The sequence below is a fragment of the Sturnira hondurensis genome, unplaced genomic scaffold (assembly GCF_014824575.4).
Source record: "Sturnira hondurensis isolate 20B ecotype Veracruz unplaced genomic scaffold, ASM1482457v3 Scaffold0013414, whole genome shotgun sequence".
Lineage (NCBI taxonomy): Eukaryota > Metazoa > Chordata > Mammalia > Chiroptera > Phyllostomidae > Sturnira > Sturnira hondurensis.
The window spans coordinates 40,431-62,762 of NW_028086045.1; the positions used below are offsets into that span (position 1 = coordinate 40,431).

General features: G+C 36.9%; 1 protein-coding gene across 1 annotated transcript in view; it reads left to right on the forward strand.

Annotated features, from left to right (window-relative positions):
* ADAM32 (ADAM metallopeptidase domain 32) overlaps positions 1-22,332 on the forward strand; it is a 72,798-nt gene that overhangs the window by 16,377 nt on the left and 34,089 nt on the right. Inside the window, exons 8-11 of the mRNA XM_037061613.1 lie at positions 450-521; positions 914-1,080; positions 5,956-6,037; positions 16,726-16,862. Coding sequence (XP_036917508.1) covers positions 450-521; positions 914-1,080; positions 5,956-6,037; positions 16,726-16,862 — 458 coding nt within the window. The remainder of the gene's footprint in view (positions 1-449; positions 522-913; positions 1,081-5,955; positions 6,038-16,725; positions 16,863-22,332) is intronic.

Consider the following 22,332-nt stretch of genomic DNA (forward strand, 5'->3'; position numbering starts at 1 on the left):
TTCAGTTCCTTTTTTATTACGGAGCAGTATTCCATGGTATGAATGTACCACAGTACGTTCAGTCAGTTGACCATTGAAAGATATATGAGTTGTTTTTAGTTTTTGGCTTTTATGAATAAAATGGTTATAAATAATTAAGTGTAGGTTAATTTGGTGAGTATCAGTTTCTGTTTCTTTGGGATAAATGCCCAGAAGTACACTTGCTGGGTCATGTGATAAGTTCCTTATTTGTATTCCAAAATACTTTGCAGAGTGAATGTATGATGTTGCATTCCCATCAGCATGTGTGAGTGGTCAAATTCATGTCCTTTTTAAAACATTTGTTACTAGCTTATTTTTTAACCGTTCTAATCCCAAAGCAGCCTCAAGTCTCTGAGAGTAGATGGAGAGTAAATCTCAGACATATTACATTGCAAATTTGTATTTAAATTTAAAATTCTCTTTTTCAGTACGATTTCTTGGGCTCTGATAGCATGATAGTGACAAATAAAGTCATCGGAATTATTGGCCTTGTAAATTCAGTAAGTATTTTTCTTTTCATATTAGTTAGAAAGGTTCATGCACGTTTTGAAATTATAAATTCTTTCATCTTGCTGTGGCATTTCTTCTTTTTGGAGAAATACAACATTTATTATTTATGCTTATATCTACTATTAAACTTCTTTTGTTATTGCTGTTCAGTTACAGTTGTCCTGCCCTTTCCCTGCTGGCCCCCCTGCCCTGCCCCCACTCACTTGCACAGGCAGTCCCTCCCCCATTGTCCGTACTCATGAGTTGTCTATTCAGGCATTTCTGAATACTTGTGTCATACACACAAACTGAGCATGCATTTCTCAAAACATTGAATTCATTTCTTGGCCATGTAAGATAACACAAAGGTGATTTTTTAATGTATTCTCTCTTTTGTTTTTAGGCATTTGCTCAACTTAAAGTTACCATTGTGCTGTCATCCCTGGAGTTGTGGTCAGATAAAAATAAGATTTCTACAGTTGGTGAGGAAGATGAATTATTGCATAGATTTTTAGAATGGAAAAAATCGTATCTTGCCCTAAGGCCTCATGATATTGCATACCTATTCATGTAAGGATTACATTTCAGTATTCTTCGAAAACAAAAATCTGATAATTATGTAGCTTTATTTAGGGAATTTTTATTCATTTCTCACTATTCCAAAGGGAAGACAGTAGGAGGTTAGGGAAAAAAAAGCTTTTGAGAAAGCAAAAGCTAAAGGAGATCATCACCAGTTGACTCACCTTATAGGGACATCTTTGGTGGTACATGGGGAAGCCCTGTGTACAGGCACTGCCATGCCTTACAAGCTCCACACTTTCACTGAGCATCAAAGCTCTACATGCATTTACAGTCCAGTGGGTGTGCACAGCAGCACCCTAATATTCCAGCTCTATCAGTTTCTGAGTGGAGGGGCCCTGTTTATGTGCATGTTATGGCCCCATAACATGTATAACATGTTATGTGCATGTTATGTTTATTTGAGAGGTAGCTCTGTGAGGGGTGGCTGGGTATGTGCTACAGTGGCTCTGCAGGTTGGCCAGAGCAACTGGGTAGAGCTCTTGCCCAGAGTGTCCACGTGCAGGGGAAAGATGAACAATGGGACTTGCTGGTTTCTTCAGTCCGGGAGAGCACACTCAGCTCCCAATGCTCTTTTGGTTCCCCAGCTTTCTTTACGTGGTCTCCTCTTTTTTGTTGTGTATGAGCTTTTCAGTTGGCCTTTAGCTGGCTCTCGGATGTCTCTCAGGAGGAATTGCTCTAAATACAGGTACCTTTGATGTGTTTTTGGGGAGGGTGAGCTCAGTGATCTCCTATACCACCACCTTGGACCCACTGTACATCACATTTTGATTGTCCAGTTATCTGTCAATGAATACTAAGAAGTAGGCTCTTGGGCAGCATCCCGCATGGCTGGGGGTATTCACTAGACTCACTTTCTCCTGTGGGAGAAATCATGGCTGAGGACATCGCTCTTAGCATTGAGCTGTGCTGCTACTGGGGAATGATGACATGGGTAAATTGAAGCTATGCTTACTTTCTTCAGGGCAACTGTTCTTGAATGTTTTTTCCTCTGGTGGGGCACTATGATTCCTCCTCCAGATTTTTGCACTCTCACAGAGTATTCTCCTCTGTGGTGACTGTCACAATCATTGTTTCTGTGGGGAGATGGGGGCTGAAAACTCCTATTCTGCCATCTTGCTTATGTCACTCCATGAGATTTATGCTACTACATTATCTCTACTTGCTTGTAGTTTATAGGGAAAAAAAAAAGAATTGAGGTGGGACTGATTCAAAGTAATATATAAAAAAGGTCAAATTCAGAAACTGGGATTTTGGGCCAAGATGGAGGCGTAGGTGGAAGCACGGTGCCTCCTCATACAATCAAGTTTAAAGACAACAAAATTTTAGTAACAAAAACACAGAAAATTGAACTGTATGGAAGTCCAGCAACAACAAACCTTTTAGCCAGAATGGTAAGAGGGGCGAAGCCAGCAGCTGGCGGAGTGGGGTCACGCAGGAAAAATTGGCCAGACCAACCCAGGTGCGCACAAGCGGCGGTTGGCACATCCCAGGTGTGGGGTGGCAACGGGCAGACCCAGTGAGGGCGTAAGACAGCTGGCTGACTGCGGCCACACATTCGCGCAAAGGTAAAGCAGGCGAAGGAGCGAGCAGTGAGACAGACTGCACAGGCCCCAGGAGCTTGTGGGAAGCGGCCGAGGGAACCGCCATTGTCCCTCTCTGACCCCGCCCCCACATACAGCATCAAAACTCAGTGACTGGGTTGTGCCACCTTGCTGAACACAGAAGGCTCCGCCCCTCATACCTAAAAGGCGCAACCAGACCAAAACATTATGGGTCAAGAACAGCTCAAAGCCCCAGAGCCAATAATTCTAAGTGACCAAGAGATAGCCAGCCTATCAGAAGCACAGTTCAAAACACTGGTGATCAGGATGCTCACAGAACTGGTTGATTTTAGTCACAAATTAGAGGAACAAATGAAGGCTAAACTAATTGAAATGAAGGGAAATGCACAGGAAACCAACAGTGATGGAAAGGAAACTGGGACTCAGATCAAGGGAGTGGACCAGAAGGAAGAAAGAAACAACCAAACAGAAAAGAAGAAAGAAACAAGAATTCAAAAAAATGAGGAGAGGCTTAGGAACCTCCAGGATATCTTTAAACATTCCAGCATCCGAATTATAGGGGTACCAGAATGGGAAGAGGAACAGCCATGAGTGGAAAACTTACTTGAACAAATAGTAAAAGAGAACTTCCCCAATCTGGCAAAGGAAATAGACTTCCAGGAAATCCAGGAAGCTCAGAGAGTGCCAAAGAAGTTAGACCCAAGAAGGAACACAGCAGGGCACATCATTATTACATTAACCAAGATTAAAATGAAGGAGAGAATCCTAGAAGCAGCAAGAGATAAGGGGACAGTCACCTACAAAGGATTTCCCACCAGACTGTCAGTGGATTTCTCAAAAGAGACCTTCCAGGCAAGAAGGGGCTGGAAAGAAGTATTCCAAGTCATGAAATCCAAAGACCTACAGTCAAGATTGCTCTATCCAGCAAAGCTTTCATTTAGAATGGAAGAGCAGATAAAGTGCTTCTCAGATAAGGTCAAATTCAAGGAGTTCATCACCACCAAGCCCTTATTATATGAAATGTTAAAGAGACTTATCTAAGAAAAAGAAGATAAAAAATAGGAACAGTGAAAGGACAGAAAACTCACAGTTATTAACAACCACACCTAAAACAAAAGCAAACTAAGCAAACAACTAGAACAGGAGTGGAACCATAGAAATGGAGATCACATGGAGGGTTAGCAACAGGGGAGTGGGAGAAGAAGAAGGGGGGAGAAGGTACAGAGAATAAGTAGCATAGACGTTGGTAGAAAATAGGGGGAAGGACAAGAATAGTATGGGAAATGTAGAAGCTAAAGAACTTGTGACACATGGACATAAACAAAGTGAGCGGAATGGTGCGGGAGTGGGTGTGTAGGGTGGAGGGGAATGAAGGGGGGAAATGGGACAACTGTAATGGCATAATGAATAAAATATATTAAAAAAATTCAGAAGCTGATAGTTAAATTAGAAGTGGAATGCAGAGTTGGGAGCACTTAAATTAATATAAAGGAGGTTGAAAGCTTTCCAGGCCATGGAATCAATGAGACTAAACAATTTTTTGTTATTTTCAAAAGTATGAACCTACAAATATACTCGTAGTTGGAACTGTAGCCGAACATTTGAAAGAGGGTAAGGATATAAGAAACACTGAAAAATTAAAACAGTAGATCTTGAGAAGTCACTTGATGATGAGATGGATGGTGGGTAGTAGTAAGTAAAAATGAACTATTCTTGAGTCCAGCTCAGTAAGGGTGTGAACAGAATTTTGGGGGAAGTCTTATCTAGTGGGAGAACTATCTTGTATGAAGAAAGAATATAAACAAGACTCAGACATTGGAATGTAAAGCCAAAATTGGGTGTTAGAAGTGAATACTTGAGAACAAAAAAAAAGTGCCCTTGTAAAATCAACATTTGACTTCCAGGGACTGGAAACACCAATGACATCACTACCTGGGAATGTGCTGTTTTGTCCACTGTGCTACACAGTCTCCATCTTCGTAGCGTTTATAGAGACAAGTCATTGTACCTCTTATTCTATTAAAGACACATGCTTAAAAGAAGAAAAAGAAAACAAGTGCAGGAGGGGTAAGATAAAAACAATATCAGAGAGGCAGAATAAGGCAGCAGTGGGAACCCATGCAATTGTGAATTAAAGTGCAGTCAACACCAGAGAGGCATTGCTAATTGAAAATTGGGTAACAAGCTTTTTTACATGCGTCCTGGAATGTTTGTTTTGCTGGGGGCTCTAAAGATGACATCCTTTATGTTTGGAGCATCTATACCTTTGTGTTTGAGAGTATAGCTCTGGATTCAGATCGTTGAAGTTTAAGTTGTTTAGAAACACCTATCATATGTGTTATCTTGATGATAACACAAATACTTACCATAACACTTATCATACTTACCATCTGATGTTTGATTTTTTTCCACTGGGGGTGTAATAATAAATATTTTACTGGCTTACTTGAGTATTAAATGGAATATTTATGTACATCTCTGAAAATAGTGCTATTATTACACACTTTATATGGGCTCTTACTCAAAGAACAAATAATACTAAGTTGTAGAACGAACTCATTTCTATGAGCAACTGGTGAGCTTTTCTATCATGTGTGAATATTTTCAATCCATACAGTAAAACTACTTTTTATTGTCACTCAGCAAAATGCTTATGATCAACATGTTTGATCGAAGGCTTTGGTAGCCTTAACCAATGCGATGAGAACAGTAAAGGAAGCCAACAGAAATTTGGACTTATTGAATATCTTTTAGAGATCCACACTGCTTAATTTCTTTCTTTTTATTCTTTCTTTCCTTCCCTCCTCCCCCTTCCTTCCTCCCCTTTCTCCCTCTCTCTGTCTCTCTTTTTCTTTTTTTCTCTTTCAATAAATCAACAAACAACAAGTGCTGGCAAGGTTGTGGAGAAAAGGGGACCCTGGTACACTGTTGGTGGGAATGCAGACTGGTGCAGCCACTGTGGAAAACAGTATGGAATTTCCTCAAAAAACTAAAAATGGAACTGTCTTTTGATCCAGCAATTCTACTGCTGAGATTATACCCTAAGAATCCTGAAACACCAATTTGAAAGAACCTCTATACCCCAATGTTCATAGCAGCACAATTTTCCATAGCAGGGTGCCTAATTTCACTTAATTAAGAATACTTTCCTAATATGAAACAATTAAGAAAATATGGAAATTTTACAGCTCAGTTTGTTTCAGACTTGGATTTTATGAATTACAGACAAATTATTAGCAGGAAGTCTCACATTTGAATTGTTCATCAAAATGAATTATAAATATATACTTATTTTTTTTAGGTATAGAGATTATCCAGATTATGTGGGAGCAACATTTCCTGGAAAGATGTGTGTTACTAATTATTCTGCAGGGATTGCTTTGGTATGTAATTATTTATGTATTGATAGGATTGAGGGTAGGAGGTAGGGGTGGACGGGGCAAGGGAAAGTGGTAGGGGCAAAGTGGAGACGACTCTACTTGAACAATCAAAATTATATATTGAAAAATCAATCGAGATTTTGTAGTTTACATATGCATTTATTTTCAATTACTGTTAAAAATTGAAGGGTATGGAAGGAAGAGTCATGTAGGACCAGGGTCTTATTGGCATTACATGGAAGTTAAGGTGAAATAAAAATATAGTATATGTACACTCTTTAAAATATAGAATAACTAATCATGAAAAATTATCTGCAAAGAAATTTCTGAAACCTAAATAGGTTTTGGATAGTAGACATAAAATTGGAGAAGTAGCCTTACAGATGAGATAGCTTCAAAATCAAAACAAATGATCAAAAGTATAATAAAAGTTTTTAGGAATACTTCAAACAGTATTAAAAGAAACTTTTATGGCCAGGCACTGAACCGCGATCCTTTGCTTCACAGGCCCGCACTCAATCCACGAGCCACACCAGCCAGGGCCTTTTATGCATATTTAATGTTTATAGTACTTGGCCTTGGCTGGTGTGGCTCCGTGGATTAAGCACTAGCCTGTGAACCAGAGGGTTGCAGGTTTGATTCCTAGTCAGGGCACATGCCTGGGTTGTTGGCCAGGATCCCGGTAGGGGGCATGCAAGAGTCAACCACACACTGATGCTTCTCTCCATCTCTTTCTCCCTCCCTTCCCCTCTCTGTAAAAATAAATAAAGAAAATCTTAAAAAAATAAACTTAAAAAATAAATATAGTACTTAAAAATTTTTCATATAAATAAATTATTGGTGCAGTTAGGTGCAGCATTGAAAGGTAAAGTATTTTGAGCCACTTAACCCACACAATTCATTCTTTTAAAAAGAAGCTTACATACTATATATATGTATTTTTTATTGATTATGCCATTACAGTTGTCCCATTTCTCCCCCTTCATTCCCCTCCACCCTGCACACCCAATCCCCCATCATCCCCTCCTTTTGTTCATGTCCATGTGTCACAAGTTCTTTAGATTCTGTATTTCCCATACTATTCTTGTCCTCCCCTCTATTTTCTACCTACCGTCTATGCTACTTATTCTCTGTACCTTCTCCCCCCTTCTTCTTCTCCCACTCCCCTGTTGCTAACCCTCCATGTGACCTCCATTTCTATGGTCCCAGTCCCGATCTAGCTGTCCTCTTAGTTTGCTTTTGTTTTAGATGTGGTTGTTAATAACTGTGAGTTTGCTGTCCTTTCACTGTTCATATTTTTATCTTCTTTTTCTTATATAAGTCCCTTTAACATTTCATATAATAAGGGCTTGGTGATGATGATCTCCTTGAATTTGACCTTATCTGAGAAGCACTTTATCTGTCCTTCCATTCTAAATGAAAACTTTGCTGGATACAGCAATCTTGGATGTAGGTCTTTGGATTTCATGACTTGGAATACTTCTTTCTAGCCCCTTCTTGCCTGGAAGGTCTCTTTTGAGAAATCCACTGACAGTCTGGTGGGAACTCCTTTGTAGGTGACTGTCTCCCTATCTCTTGCTCCTTCTAGGATTCTCTCCTTCATTTTAGTCTTGGCTAATGTAATTCTGATGTGCCTTGGTGTGTTTCTTCCTGGGTCCAACTTCTTTGGGACTCTCTGAGCTTCATGGATTTCCTGGAAGTCTATTTCCTTTGCCAGATTGGGGAAGTTCTCCTTTCTTATTTGTTCAAATAAGTCTTCCACTCGTGGCTGTTCTTCTTCCCCTTCTGGTACCTCTATAATTGGGATATTGGAATGTTTAAAGATGTCCTGGAGGTTCCTAAGCCTCTCATTTTTTTTGAACTCTTGTTTCTTCATTCTTCTGTGTTTGGTCATTTTTTTTCTTTTTTCTGGTCCTCTCCCTTGATTTAGTCCCAGTTTCCTTTCCATCACTGTTGGTTTCCTGTGCATTTCCCTTCATTTCAATTAGTTTAGCCTTCATTTGTTCCTCTAATTTGTGACTAAAATCAACCAGTTCTGTGAGCATCCTGATCACCAGTATTTTGAACTGTGCATCTCAAAGGTTGGCTATCTCTTGGTCACTTAGAATTATTGGCTCTGGGGCTTTGAGCTGTTCTTGAGCCATAATGTTTGGTCTGTTCGCACCTGTTATTTATGAGGGACGGAGCCTTAGGTGTTCACCAGGGCCAGCTGACCCAGTTGCTGGTTTGTGATGCTGCATGTCGGGGCAGGGTCAGAGAGAGAAAAAATGGCGCTTTGCTCTGCTCTCTCTCAGATTTCTGTCTCTTCTATGGCTTTCCACAAGCAAATTGGACCCTTCTGGTGCTGGTTCCCAGGTGTGTGGGCCTGTCTACTCTCCAGGACCCTGTGGGTCTCTCCAAGGAACTCTCTGTGAGCCTGGGAGCCTCTCCCGGCACCTCAACCCTGAAAGTCATTCCAGTTGGTGCTTTTAGGCTCTAATTCCGGTCACTGGGGCCCTGGCCTGAGTGGTCTGTCTCACTGTTCGCTCCTTCACTTGGTTTATCTGCACGTGAATGTGTGACCATGGTCAGCCAGCCACCCTGCGCCCTCACTGGGTCCACCCGTTGCCACCCCACGCCTGGGATCGGCCAAGCGCCTACGCTCCTGAGTCAGTCCATCGGGATGATCTTTCCTGCTCATCCCACTCTGCTGCTGACTCCGCCCCTCTTACCTGTCTGGCTGAGTGGTTCGTTGTTATCGGACTTGCGTACAGTTCAATTTTCTGTGTTTTGCCTGCATTTTTGTTACTAAAACTTTGTTGTTTTTAAACTTAGTTGTGCGAGGAGGCACAGTGTTTCCACCTACACCTCCATCTTGGCTGGAAGTCCTACGTACTATATATTTTAATTGATTAATTATTGCTATCCCAATTNCGGGATGATCTTTCCTGCTCATCCCACTCCGCTGCTGACTCCGCCCCTCTTACCTGTCTGGCTGAGTGGTTTGTTGTTATCGGACTTGCGTACAGTTCAATTTTCTGTGTTTTGCCTGCATTTTTGTTACTAAAACTTCGTTGTTTTTAAACTTAGTTGTGCGAGGAGGCACAGTGTTTCCACCTACACCTCCATCTTGGCTGGAAGTCCTACGTACTATATATTTTAATTGATTAATTATTGCTGTCCCAACTTAATTATTAATTAATTAGAGTTGTCCCCATTTTATCCCGCTTTGCTCTCCCCTGCTTCATCCATTCCCTGTTCCCAAACATAATTCCCTCCCATTGTCCTTGTCCCTGGGTCCTTTGCTTGTGAGTTCTTTCCCCCATAAATCCCTCCCACCTCCCCTCTGGTCCCGGTCGATTTGTTCTTTATTTCCATGTCTCTGGTTCTCTTTGATTGTTTGTTTGCTCATAAGTACTATATATTTTTAAATTAGAAAATAATTTTTATTTATGCCCCTTTTTAATATATATATATTTTAAACACTTTTTTAAAGAGTCCAATTTTTTAAATTTATTTTTCTTTAGAGGGGAAGGGAAGAAGAGAGGGAGAGGAATATCATTGTATGGTTGCCTCTGGTGTGTCCCCTGCTGGGAAGTGGCCTGCAACCCAGGCATGTGCCCTGACTGGGAATCGAACCGCGATCGTGTGGTTTGCAGGCCCACGTTCAATCCACTGAGCTACACCAGCCAGGGCTGCCCATTTTTTAATGTGCATAAGAGAACATACAAGGAAGTTCATATAATCTAGCTTCTTCATATTCGGGAAGCAATCACTAAACATATTTAGCCCTCTATTATATGTATTCTTATTTTTAATATTTATAATAATATTCATACTATTTAAACATTATAACATAGCATTGCACATTATATGTGTTTATATATAATATAATTATGCATATTATACATATGCTACATTTTAATATTTATACTTTTATTATTTGTAATAATTATTTAAATAGTAACTATTTACCTTAGGCACTATTCATTCACTATGTGCTGTGAAGAACAAAAGGTGTAAAATAGCTGTATAATTCCCATATGCATCTTCTGAGTTTACAAAGTTTATAATTTATTCTATAGAACTTTTGTACTTTGCAAGTTGATTTAATAATTCAACTAGTAGATAGAATTTCACAGTATTTTGAGCATATAAATAATGTTAACTCTTGAATAAAGAAATACATTGCTGTGCTAGTAAAGCTTTGAAAAAAAAATCTTTTAGTCATCAGAGTCTAACAGAGCTTCTTAATTTTTGCTAAGTTCTATGGGTGAAACCAACTGCCAAAGGAAATGAAACTTCCTCTTCTTCATCTTGTAATAATTTGCTATTTTTCTGGAATAATTTATGAGTTGTCTTTGTTTTTATTTTTTAAATTAAATTTATTTTATTTTAATTGTTGTTCAAGTACAGTTTCCTGCCTTTTACCCCCATTCCAGCCCATCTCCCCAGCTCTCCCCACCTCCCTCCTATTTCAGCCCCTCCTTGTTTTTGTCCATGTGTCCTTTATACTTGTTCCTGCAAACCCTTCCCCTTTTCCCCTGAAATTCCCTCCCCATTCCCCTCTGTACACTGCCAGCCTGTTCTCAATTTCAGTGTCTTTGGTTACATTTTGCATTTTGCTGATTAGGTTCCTGTTAAAGGTGAGATCATATGGTATTTGTCTTTCACCACCTGGAAAGCCAGATGGTGAAAGACAAATATGCTAAGCTTATTTCACTTCGCATAATGCTTTCCAGTTGCATCCATGCTGTTGCAAAGGGTAGGAGCTCCTTCTTTCTTTCTGCTGCATAGAATTCCATTGTGTAAATGTACCATAATTTTTTGAGCCATTCATTTACTGATGGGCACCTAGGTTGCTTCTAACACCTGGCTACTGTAAATTGTGCTGCTATGAACGTTGGGGTGCATAGGTTCTTTGGGATTGGTGTTTCAGGGTCCTTAGGGTATAATACTAGCAGTGGAATTGCTGAGTCAAAAGGCAGATCCATTTTCAGTTTTCTGAGAATTCCATACTGTTTTCCATAGTGGTTGTACCAGTCTGCAATCCTACCAACAGTGTACTAGGGTTCCCTTTTCTCGACAGCCTCTCCAAAATTGTTGTTTGTTGCTTTGTTTATGATGGCCATTCTGACGAGTGTGAGGTGGTATCTCATTATAGTTTTAATTTGCATCTCTCTGATAGCTAGAGATACTGAGTATCTTTTCATGTGTCTCTGGACCTTCTGTATGTCCAAAAATAGTGGGTATAAATGGTAAACATGAATTTATTTTATTAATGAAGACACTTTTGCATTCCCAGCACATTTGATTGATAACTTGGCTAGGTACGAAATCCTAGTTCTCACATCTTTCTATCTTAGCATTCTGAAGATCAGTCTATTGTGTTTTTGTCAAGTCATTTTGAAGTGAAAGGATGACAAGGTAACTTCGTGGTGCTTGTATGGAAGGAGAGAAATCAGTACAGTGTTTGGAGCAGTGAAGATTTAGAAATGAGCCCTGGTTTGGATGTGCTGGAGGGCACGCAGTTGTTGAATTGAAGTGCTAGAGGACTGATTGGGAAAGGAATTTGGTGGTTAGGATGCAGTATGAACTTTATAGAGATGATGGATTGGTCGTACATGTTGATAAAGACCTATCAATGAGATTTAGGGTGTGAACCATTGGAATGAATGGCTGAAGCAGGGTAGAATAATTGGGGGAGATAGATTCAAGGAATTATTCTTTCACAGAGCTTTTATAATTATTTTTTACAAAGCTTTTCTTGTTTAAACGCTCTTACGCTTTTACTACAATTGAATATTTCTCTAGACAAGAATTGTTTTTATGTTTTAAGCACAATGTAAATTATATCATAATGTGCCACTTGAATTTTTGGTTTCCACTTATAATTTTGAAATTTATTTATTTATTTAACACGTGAAATCTAGTTAATTTTAAAAGACTTTATTTTCATTCCACAGATAATTTTATTCCAAGTGCTATTAGGCCTAATGAACGTACAAAGATGAATGTGCAATGTGATTGAATAAATACAAGTCAGTGAAGCCTAGTAAAGTACATAGTTAGAGCATAATAAATGTTATCTCTTATTATCATCATTGTCATCCTTATCATTTGTATCATTATTTCTGTCATTAGTTAAGGAACTCTCCACCTAGTAGGGGTTCAATGCCATGGATAAGTGGCATGCACATTTTTGTAATAGAAGGCAGAAAGTATACAGATTATATTGTTGGTACAGATAAAAGTCTGTAGGAATCCAAAGAAAGAAGGAGAGGAAAATTTTAGACTAGATAGCATTTAAGGTATATAATAGTAGGGAAGCCCAACACCTTCATATCCTCAGTATTGTGTAAGGCTTTATTTTTTAATAGAAATTTTAGCTTCACAGCCACATTGAGAGGAAAGTACAGAGATTTTTCTATACCCTCCCTCACAATTCCCATTCCACACAATAGTGGTACATTTGTCATAAATGATAAACCCATTGAGACATTGCAGTCACCCAAAGTCTATAGTTTACATTATGTTCACTCTTTTTTTTAAAAGATTTTATTTATTTATCTTTAGAGGGAAAGGGAAGGAGAGAAGGAAAGAAATATCAATGTATGGTCGCCTCTCGTGTGTCCCCTACCTGGAACTGGGAACTGGGAACTGGCTTGCAACCCAGGCATGTGCCCTGACTGGGAATCAAACCGCGATCATGTGGTTCGCAGGCCCGCACTCAATCCACTGAGCTACACCAGCCAGGGCTACATTATGTTCACTCTTGGTGTTGTACATTCTGTGAGTTTCGACAAATGTGTAGTGACATACGTCTATAATTACAGCATCACTCAGAGTAGTCTCACTGTACTCAGAATGCTTCGTGTCTAATTTTTGATTCATGTGTGATGTTTCTTTATAGAAATGTGCCTCACTGCATCCTTTATGCTTTTCATGAGCATTTAGTTGTTTCTATTTTTGCCATTATGAACAATATTTAACAAACATCTCTATACATACTTCTTCCAATCTCCATTTGATCTTTTTTTTTAAAAACTCCCCCAAACCAGCACCTCAGTTTTCAGAGAGGCAATATTCTTGTTCATATAGGAGCCTTCATTTTTTCCACTGTTTTTATAGCTGTTTTTTTCTCAGTTTCTTTTATTGTGATGAAAGCAAAAATAACATTTGGAACATTAGGAAGCTCCCTTAAAGGGGTGTTACCCATTCTATTGTGGCCTTCCTCCAATTTGCTGTTTAAATGCCATATGAAGACAAGTTCATCACCTAGTCAGAATGGAGTAGAAAGGTGGAAGGAGCCCAGCTTCCCCCAAACCAAGAAATTGCTTTTTTGTGTGTGAAAAATTTCTTTCTACTCTGTCATTAGTATTTTGGATTTTCTTTCTACATCAAATCCTAGCAATTCAGGACTATTTCTTATAAACAGGATTGAACCAGATCAATTTTCTCTGTCCAATATAAACATATATGTATTTTAATTATTTCAGTTTCAATCATGAACATTCCTGCACTTACTGATATTTCAAGAATTGATGCTATCACCTTATTTTACATTTTTCTGTTCATTTCTTTGCCTCCACTGCTTTCCAACTGTCCAATATCACTAAAGGAAATTATAAATAATATACTTTATGAAAAAGGAAAGTGGTATTAAATGGGAGCTCTGAGAATCAGAGGGAACGAAGAGTAATGTTTGAATATGGCCTATGTGAACCAATAATAGTGTGTGTGGTGAGATTAAAATAGATAGAAAATTAAATGAAAACAAATGGCAATAATGCGTCGTAGGTGTTTTTCTGCGAACATACTCCACGTCTGTGCCTGGAAAGCACGTGCCAATTCATGAGCCACATTTCTCAGACCTTCTTATATCTCCATGGATTATGGATAGGAGTGATGTTTGGCATTTCTTGGTTGGAGCAGATAAAACTTATGTGAGCCTTTCCACTGAGCTTAATGGAAAAGACATAAATAAGGGCAGGAGTACAATATGTAATTATTTCAGCATAAACATATGTAAGGCTACCCGCAACCAGGAACATCCACACTGGGCTTTATGTGAATATATTAAAGCACTAAGTGTTTAGAATCTTGTTGGTAGCCACATCCAACATAAAACCGTAAAAAAAAATTGAAAAGATAACCCACTGAATGGGGAACGTATTTGCTGATACATTGAATAAGGAGTTAATATCCAAAATTTATAAAGAACTTATAACACCTAACAACAACAAAAAACAAACAGTCCAGTTAAAAATGGGCAAAGGAACTAAATAGAGACTTCTTCAAAGAAGACATACAGATGGCCAAAAGACATATGAAAAGATACCTGATGTAACTAATAATCAGAGAAATGTGAATTGAAACCACAGACCACAATGAAAGATCATTTCACACCTGTCAGAATGGCTCTCATCACTAAGCCAACAAACAACAAGTGGTGGTGAGGATGTGGAGAGAGGGGGAACCCTTGTGTACTGTTGGGAGTGCACATTGGTGCAGCCTCTGTGGAAAGCAGTGTGGAGTTATCTCAAAAAATTAAAAATGCAACAGCCTCATGACCCAGCGATTCTACTTCTGGAAATTTATTTGAAGGGCCTTAAAAACACTAATTCAAAAGAAAATATGCACCCCTATTCATTGCATTGTTATTTATAATTGCCAAGATTTGAAAGCAGTCAATGTTTATCAGTAGAAGAGTGAATAAAGCAGCTATGGTACATTTACACAATGGAATACTACATGGCCGTGAAAAAGAAGAAATTTTACTCTTTTTCCTTTGCGTCAGCACAGATAAATGAGTAGGCTTGGAGAACGTCATGCCAAGTAAAATAAGCCAGTCAGAGAAAGACAGACACCATAGGATTTCACTCATATGTGGTATCTAATGAAGAAACCTAATTAACAAGGAAAAGAGAGATAGACTCATAGGTAGAGAGCCGGCTGACAGCTCTGGTGGGGGAATTAGCAAAAAGGAAAAGAAAACAAGCATGGATGTGGACAACAGTGTGGTGATTGCTGTGGGTAGGGGTGGGTGGAGGTGGGACAGGGAATAGGGGGGATAAATGTGATGAAAAAATAAAAAAACAAAAATAATATATGGGTTGGAGGAGTGTAAATGGAGGTGTTTAATAACAACAATAAAAAAAGAAATGTATTTCTCTACATTGGCAACAAACAGAAATTGAAACTTTAAAAGTAGCATAAAAATCAAGAAATTTAGGAATACAAAACTACCAAAAAATGTATACAACCTCTACAGAGAAAATAAAGCATTATTTTGTGCCAGTCCAGTGCTTAAGGTAAAATTGACAAGCAAAATCTACAATTTTTATGGTAACACAAAGAGTTAAGAATAACTAAGTTCATCTTGATGAGTAACATAGCAGAGGGCATACTGTAGCTGATAGTAAGATGTATTTATCATAAAGTGTCAGTGATTAAGACAAGGTGACACAGGGACCAGTGGAATAGAATAGAGCATTTCAAAATGGTAAAATGATAGGCATGTACTTAAGTTTTTACAGAGATGATTGTCATGCACTTGCCAGTGGATGATCTGTTTATTGAGCTAAAATTGGTAGAAAACATTATGTAAGTTTTTAAGTGTACAACATAGTTTGATATCAATATACCCTGCAAAGTGATCAACACCAAAATATGATTATAGTGGATGGTTTTTTTGATAAATGTAACTTCACTGCTATTCATAAAATATAATCTGTAGATTGTAGATCTATATGCAAAATTAAAAACAAAGCCCTGGAGGGTGAAAAAGGAACGTAGGTTCATGACTGTGGGTATAGGAAAATGTAAGGTGGATGCGAAAAACACTAATTATAAAGAAAACAGAGGAATTTTGCCACATCAAATTAGGGAAATTCTGTTTACGAAAAGCCATTGAGAGGGTGAAAAGATGAGACACAGTGTAGGGAAAGTGTTTGCAATGCATGACTAGCAATGATTTGTATACAGAATATGTGAAATGCTTTCACAAGTCAGTAAAAAAGCTGATGCCATAGAAAATGGACAAGATACTTGAATAAATACTTCACTAAAAAGAGTAGCCAGATTGTCAAAAAATATATGAAATGCATGTCATCTTATACCCCCCAGAAATGATAACATAAAAAAGACGGCTCTAAGTGTTCCACTCTCCTTGGCAAGGTAGTTTGCCCTTGCTGTCTACGTGAGAAGCCGAACCCAGGAATGTGGTTTCTCTTGATAGCACTTACTGTGCCATTGAGAAATACTAGCAGGAAGCAAATAGCACAGTTAAACTCAGTGTTTTGTTATGGGGGTCACTTTGAGAGGTGGGAGGCGGAATATCGTGGAGACTGCTCTCAGCGTGTGTGAGAGCTGCTGTTGTAAGAGCTTAGGTTAATTGAAGATCATGGCTCATATAGTCAAAACATTAATGTGAAATCTAGTGTAAAAGCAGCCCTTTTATATATTTATGGTAGCTTCTTACTGTGGTAGTTATTCAAACATTAAATCATGGCAAAGCTTGGCATAGAATCAATATGATTATGTCTCAATAAAATTTCAGAAGAACTTCAGCTTGTCACCTGTCCAGGGAGCTGTATTTACCTATTCCTAAGTATTTGGTAGGACAGTAAGAATGTTCAGAATTACAAAACTATTACTTTAACACCCTTCAGTTATTTGTTTCATTTGAATTTTCTTTATTGTTAATGTAGTATTCGGAGGGGGTAACTTTGGAGGCATTTTCCGTAATCGTCACCCAGATGCTGGGACTCAGTCTGGGAATATCGTATGATCACCCGAAGAAATGTCCATGTTCGGGAGCCATCTGTATAATGAATCCAGAAGCTGTGTAAGTTTTTAAATAATAAGATTTATTTATTATATTTATTTTGGTTTAAATGTTTGAAGGCCAACTATAGTATTTACTTGTAGCACAAATAAGCTAAAAATGGACCAAGTATTATAAAATATAAGCATGAAATTTTCAGTGTAAGAAGAATCCAGGATAACAAACCCAATCTGTAAGATAATTAGCAAAGGAATTCTCTGTAGGCTGTGTGTTTCATGAAAGCACTTAATAAGTATCTTAAAAATATGTCAGCAGGCCAAACGAGTGGATTTTACTTTTAGACAAGATTTTTGGTTTGGCTTTTAGAGTAGTTTAATGTTGTGGAAAAACTTAGAATAAGTCCTAGTTGGAAGTTCACATGAAATATATGATATTTGTGTGACTTTGAACAAATTACTTCACCTTGTTTAGTTATTTTCCTCACCTTTAAAATGGAAATGATTATGCCTATTGTCTTTTATTTCAGAGTGATGCAAGAATAAAACAAGAAAAATAAATGTGAAAGTGTTTTCTAAATTATAAAATCCTTTAAGTGAGGATGGTTTTGTTAGAGTGATTCTAAATTTGCCAGTGTTCCCCAAATAGTTTATCAAAGACGGGAGTGGGTGTTGCTAGCATTCTACAGGTTTTTTTTTTTTAAATTTGTGAAAGGGTCTATGCTAAGTAGGACCAACTCATAACTGAAGAACAATCAAAAGTCAGATATAAAATAAGGCATTAGTTTTTGAAAACATGCTCTTCTCATAGTATCTTCTAAGCATCACTTGAAGGTTAATTCTTGCATTCTAAAAATAACTCAAACATATATTACTTATATATATACACATTTTATATCACAAATAAGTTCTAAATGGATTACATATGTAAAAAACTTTGTACATATTCTATAATTGAAATCACATGAAACTTTTCTCTCCCTGACTGACTTGTTTCATTAGCATAATACCCTCTAGGTCTATCTATGCTGTTGCAAATGGTAAGATTTCATTCTTTTTATAACCAAGTAATATTCATATATATGAATATATATAGGTAGGTATATATATATATATACCTCTATGTTTTATCCACTTTTCTATTGATGGGTTCTTTCATTTCTTGGCTATTGTGAATAATGCTGCAATGAACATAGGGGAGCATATGTTCTTTCAAATTCGTGTTTTAGATTACTTTGGAAATGTTCCCAGAAATGGAATCACTGGGTCATGGCAATTCCACTTTTAATTTTTTGAAGACCATCCATAATGTTTTTTATAGTGGCTACACCAATCTGCATTCCCACCTATAGTGCAAGAGGGTTTCTTTTTCTCTACAACCTTGCTAACACTTGTTTGTTGGTTTATTGATAGTAGCCATTCTGACAGGTGTGAGATAATATCTCATTGTGGTTATAATGTGCATTTCCCGGACTATTAGTCATGTTGAGCACCTTTTCATATGTCTATTGACCATTTGTATGTCCTGTTTGAAGAAGTGTCTCTTCAGGTCCTCTGTCTAATTTTAACTGAAATATTATTTTTTGTTTTAGTGTTGAGTAGTATGAGTTCTTTAAAAGTTTAGATATTAACTTTTTATCAGATGTATCATTGGTGAACATTTCCTTCCATTCAGTAGGATGTATTTTCAGTATGTTGATGTTTTCCTTTATTGTCCAAAAACTTTTTAGTTTGATTAGTCCCGTATGTTTTTCTTTTATTTTCCTTGCTCAAGGTAAATATCAGAAAAAAATATTGCTAAGAAAAATGTCAGAGATATTACTGCCTATATTTTTCTCTAGAATTTTTATGGTTTCAAGCCTTACATTTAAGTCTTTTGTCCATTTGAGTTTGTTCTTATATATAGTGTAAGATGGTGACCTAATTTCATTTTTTTCAGATATCTGTCCAATTTTTACAACACCATTTATTGAAGACACTCTTTGTACCCCTTTGTCAAATATGAATTGTCCTTATAGGTGTCAGTTTATTATTGGACTCTCTATTCTGTTTCACTGATTTATATGTTTATTTTTATGTTAGTACCATGCTGTTTTGATTACTGTAGCCTTATAGTGTAGTTATCAGGTAGCATGATATATCCAACTTTGTAATTCTTTCTCAAGATTGCTCAGTCTATTCCATGTCTTTTTAAGTTTTATATTAATTTTTGGATTATTTGTTTTAGTTTTGTTAAAAATACTGTTGGTATTTTTATAGGAATTATATTATATTTATACTTTGCTTTGGGTAGTATGGATATTTTAATGATGTTAATAAATTCTATCCATGAACATGGTTATATGCTTCTATGTATTTATATTTTCTTCACTTTTTTGTCAGTATTTCATAATTTTCTGAGTTTTTTATTTACTTGCTTAAATTTATTCCTAGGTATTTTATTTTTAATGCAATTATAAATGAAAATTTTTAGCTTCCCTTTCTGATAGTTCATTATTGGTGTAGGAAAATGCAACCAAATTCAGAATATTTATTTTGTATTCTGCTACTTTACTGAATTCATTGATCAGTTCAAGTAGAATAATACTTTGATGGCATTACAGTTCTCCAAATACAGTGTCACGTCATCTGTAGTTTTACTTTATTCTTTCCAATTTGGATGCCTTTTTTCTTGTCCAATTGCTGTAGCTAGAACTTCCAGTATTATGTTGAATAAGAGTGGTGAAAATGCACATCCTGGTCTTGTTCCTGATCTTAGGGAAACAATTTTAGTTTTTTCCTGTTGATTATGGGTTTGATATATTGAGATATATGGCTTTGTAGCATTGTCCATGTACCATTTTATTCTTTATAACATATTCCTCTTTTTTTTTCCTTAAAGAAGTTCCTTTAACATTTCTTGTAATACTGGTTTGGAGTTAATAAACTTGTTTAGCTTTTTCTTGTCTGGAAAGCTTCTTCTTCAGTTTTAAATGATAGCCATGCTGAGTAGAGTAGTCTTGGCTGTAGGCCCTTCCTTTTTATTCCTTGGACTCTTTCTTACCATTTCTCTGGCCAGAATGTTTCTGATGAGCAATAAGCTGACAATATTATGGGAGCTCCCATGTAGGTAGCTGTCTTTCTCTTACTGCTTTTAAGATTCTCTCTTTGTCTTTAATTTTTTTCTATTTTATTTATTGTGTGTCTTGGTGTGGGCCTCTTTTGGTTTCATCTTGTTTGGGACTCTCTGTGCTTCCTGGACTTGTGTATCTTCTTTTCCCTACAAGGTTAGAGAAGTTTTCAGTCATTATTTCTTCAAATATGTTCTCAATTCTTGTTCTCTTTTTCTTTTGGTTTGAGGGGATGCCATTTTGGTATATGGAATACATTGAGGAGAACATGGATTTGGAGTCTTTCACTTGTTTGTTCGTTCATTTTTCTTAACACTTAGTTTATTCATCTGAAAAAATAAGCACCATGATAGCTATATCACATAGTTGTAAGGATGCAAGTAATCAAGATATGTAAGTTATTTACTGTTGTGCTCATATCTCTTATTATCTGAGGAATAGGGAAGACCTAAGAAACTATTCACATGGTTGTATAGGAATACACCAGAACAATGAGAACACGGAATTTGTGGGGTGGGGAATGTGTAGAAGAAAGACTCTGAAAGGAAAATCAAATAGTATAAGAGATAAACTTTTCTTTGTTTCAAAATATTGTCAATGCTAACTCCAACCTCAGAAAAATTATAGAACTACTCTTTTCTATTATTTTCTTTTGCCAATTAATTTCTGTGTTCTTTGGCTTCAGAATTTAGGCTAGTTATATGACAGTTTCAATAAGTATTTATAAACTAATTTGGAAAAAACCTAACATGGTATTAGAATTCAGAATGCAAAATTTCAACCAAATAAATGAAAAAAGAAAACCTCCAGATAACTGATTATAAAGAAGTTTTGGAAATATATGTTCTTAAGAACTGCTATTACAGGCAATAAAATGGTCAATATTATATGTATGTATATAATATTATAAATTATATATAGTTGACTATAAATAGTTCCCAGAGTAAAAATATCATTTATTTATCTAAAAATATTTAATTTATTTATTTCTAGACAGAGGGGGAGGGAGGGAGAAAGAGAGGGAGAGAAACATCAATGTGTAGTTGCCTCTCATGTGCCCCCTACTGGGGAAGTGGCTCACAATTCAGGCATGTGTCCTGACTGGGAATTGAACCCACAACCCTTTGGTTACCAGGCTAGTGCTCAGTCCACTGAGCCACACTAGCCAGGGCCATATAGATTTTTAATTATAAATTTTCTTCACCTTTCAATTTTTGTGGTCAGATAATTAAAATATATGCTTTAGAGTAAAATATCTTAATGTTTAATAGCAAATATTTTATTGAATTATGTAATATTCAGAAATGAATTTTTGCGTAAAAGGTACCTGAATTTAAAGTCTTTAACCATGTGTGTCTGACCCTACTAATTTATAAACTGTCTGAGTTTGCTGAGGATTTTAGCTTCTCTGTACACTGATTTAATTTCTATAAAGTGTTCTGGACTGAATAGTATGGTTTGCTTAACAAATGTTTGTTACTATACTAGACAATTGATTCTGTGTTCGTTTAGAACTGTGCAGATAATGTGATGTTAACAATACAGATGACAAAATTATTACCTTTGTCATCTGAAGTTAAATTTAATGAATTACCATAGCTATCATTGTATATGTAGTACAAACCTATGAATAAACATTGGAAAACATTGTAATAGATTCAGACTTTGAAAGAGCTTGATTCTTCATTTTGTGGTGATCAGGGCAAAGATGGAGGAAGTAGAAGAAAATTTGGAGAGTTGCTGATACTCATGTGGGCATTTACATAAAAGGATATAGAGTTTTCTCCATGCTATCACTTCAGTTTTATATCACCTCAGCAGAGGTATCATACACACACACAGCCGCTTTCTCTGTGTGGAAAAATTGGCATAAATCCCACCCCCAAACTCAGAAAAACTTAAAGGTGGATTTAGTTTGTAATGCTTATAAAAATAAAAGTAATCTCTTCTTATTTTTTTCCTTGTAGGAGTCCTCTTAACAAATTTTTAAAATAAACAAAACAGTATTGTTAACTATAGGCATTATGTTGTACAGAAGACCTCTCGAGTTTATTCGTTTTGCGTAACAAACTTTACTCCTATGGAACAATTCCCTGTGCTTTCCTTCTAGCCCGGGGCAATCACCATTCTACTCTCTGCACCTATGAGTTTAACTATTTTAGATACTTTGTATCAGTGAGACTGTGCAGTAGTTTATTTTATTTAGCATAATGTCCTCAGGCTTCATCCATGTTGTTGCATATGTCAGATTTCCATTTTTTTCAGACTGACTATATCCTATTGCATGGGATGTTACGTGCTGTAACTGTATATGCCACAGTTTATCCATTCATCTGTCAGTTGGTATTTAGGTTGCTTCCATATATCTGCCTATTGTGAATAAGGCTGCGATGAATATGGGAGTGCAGATATATCTGAGATCCT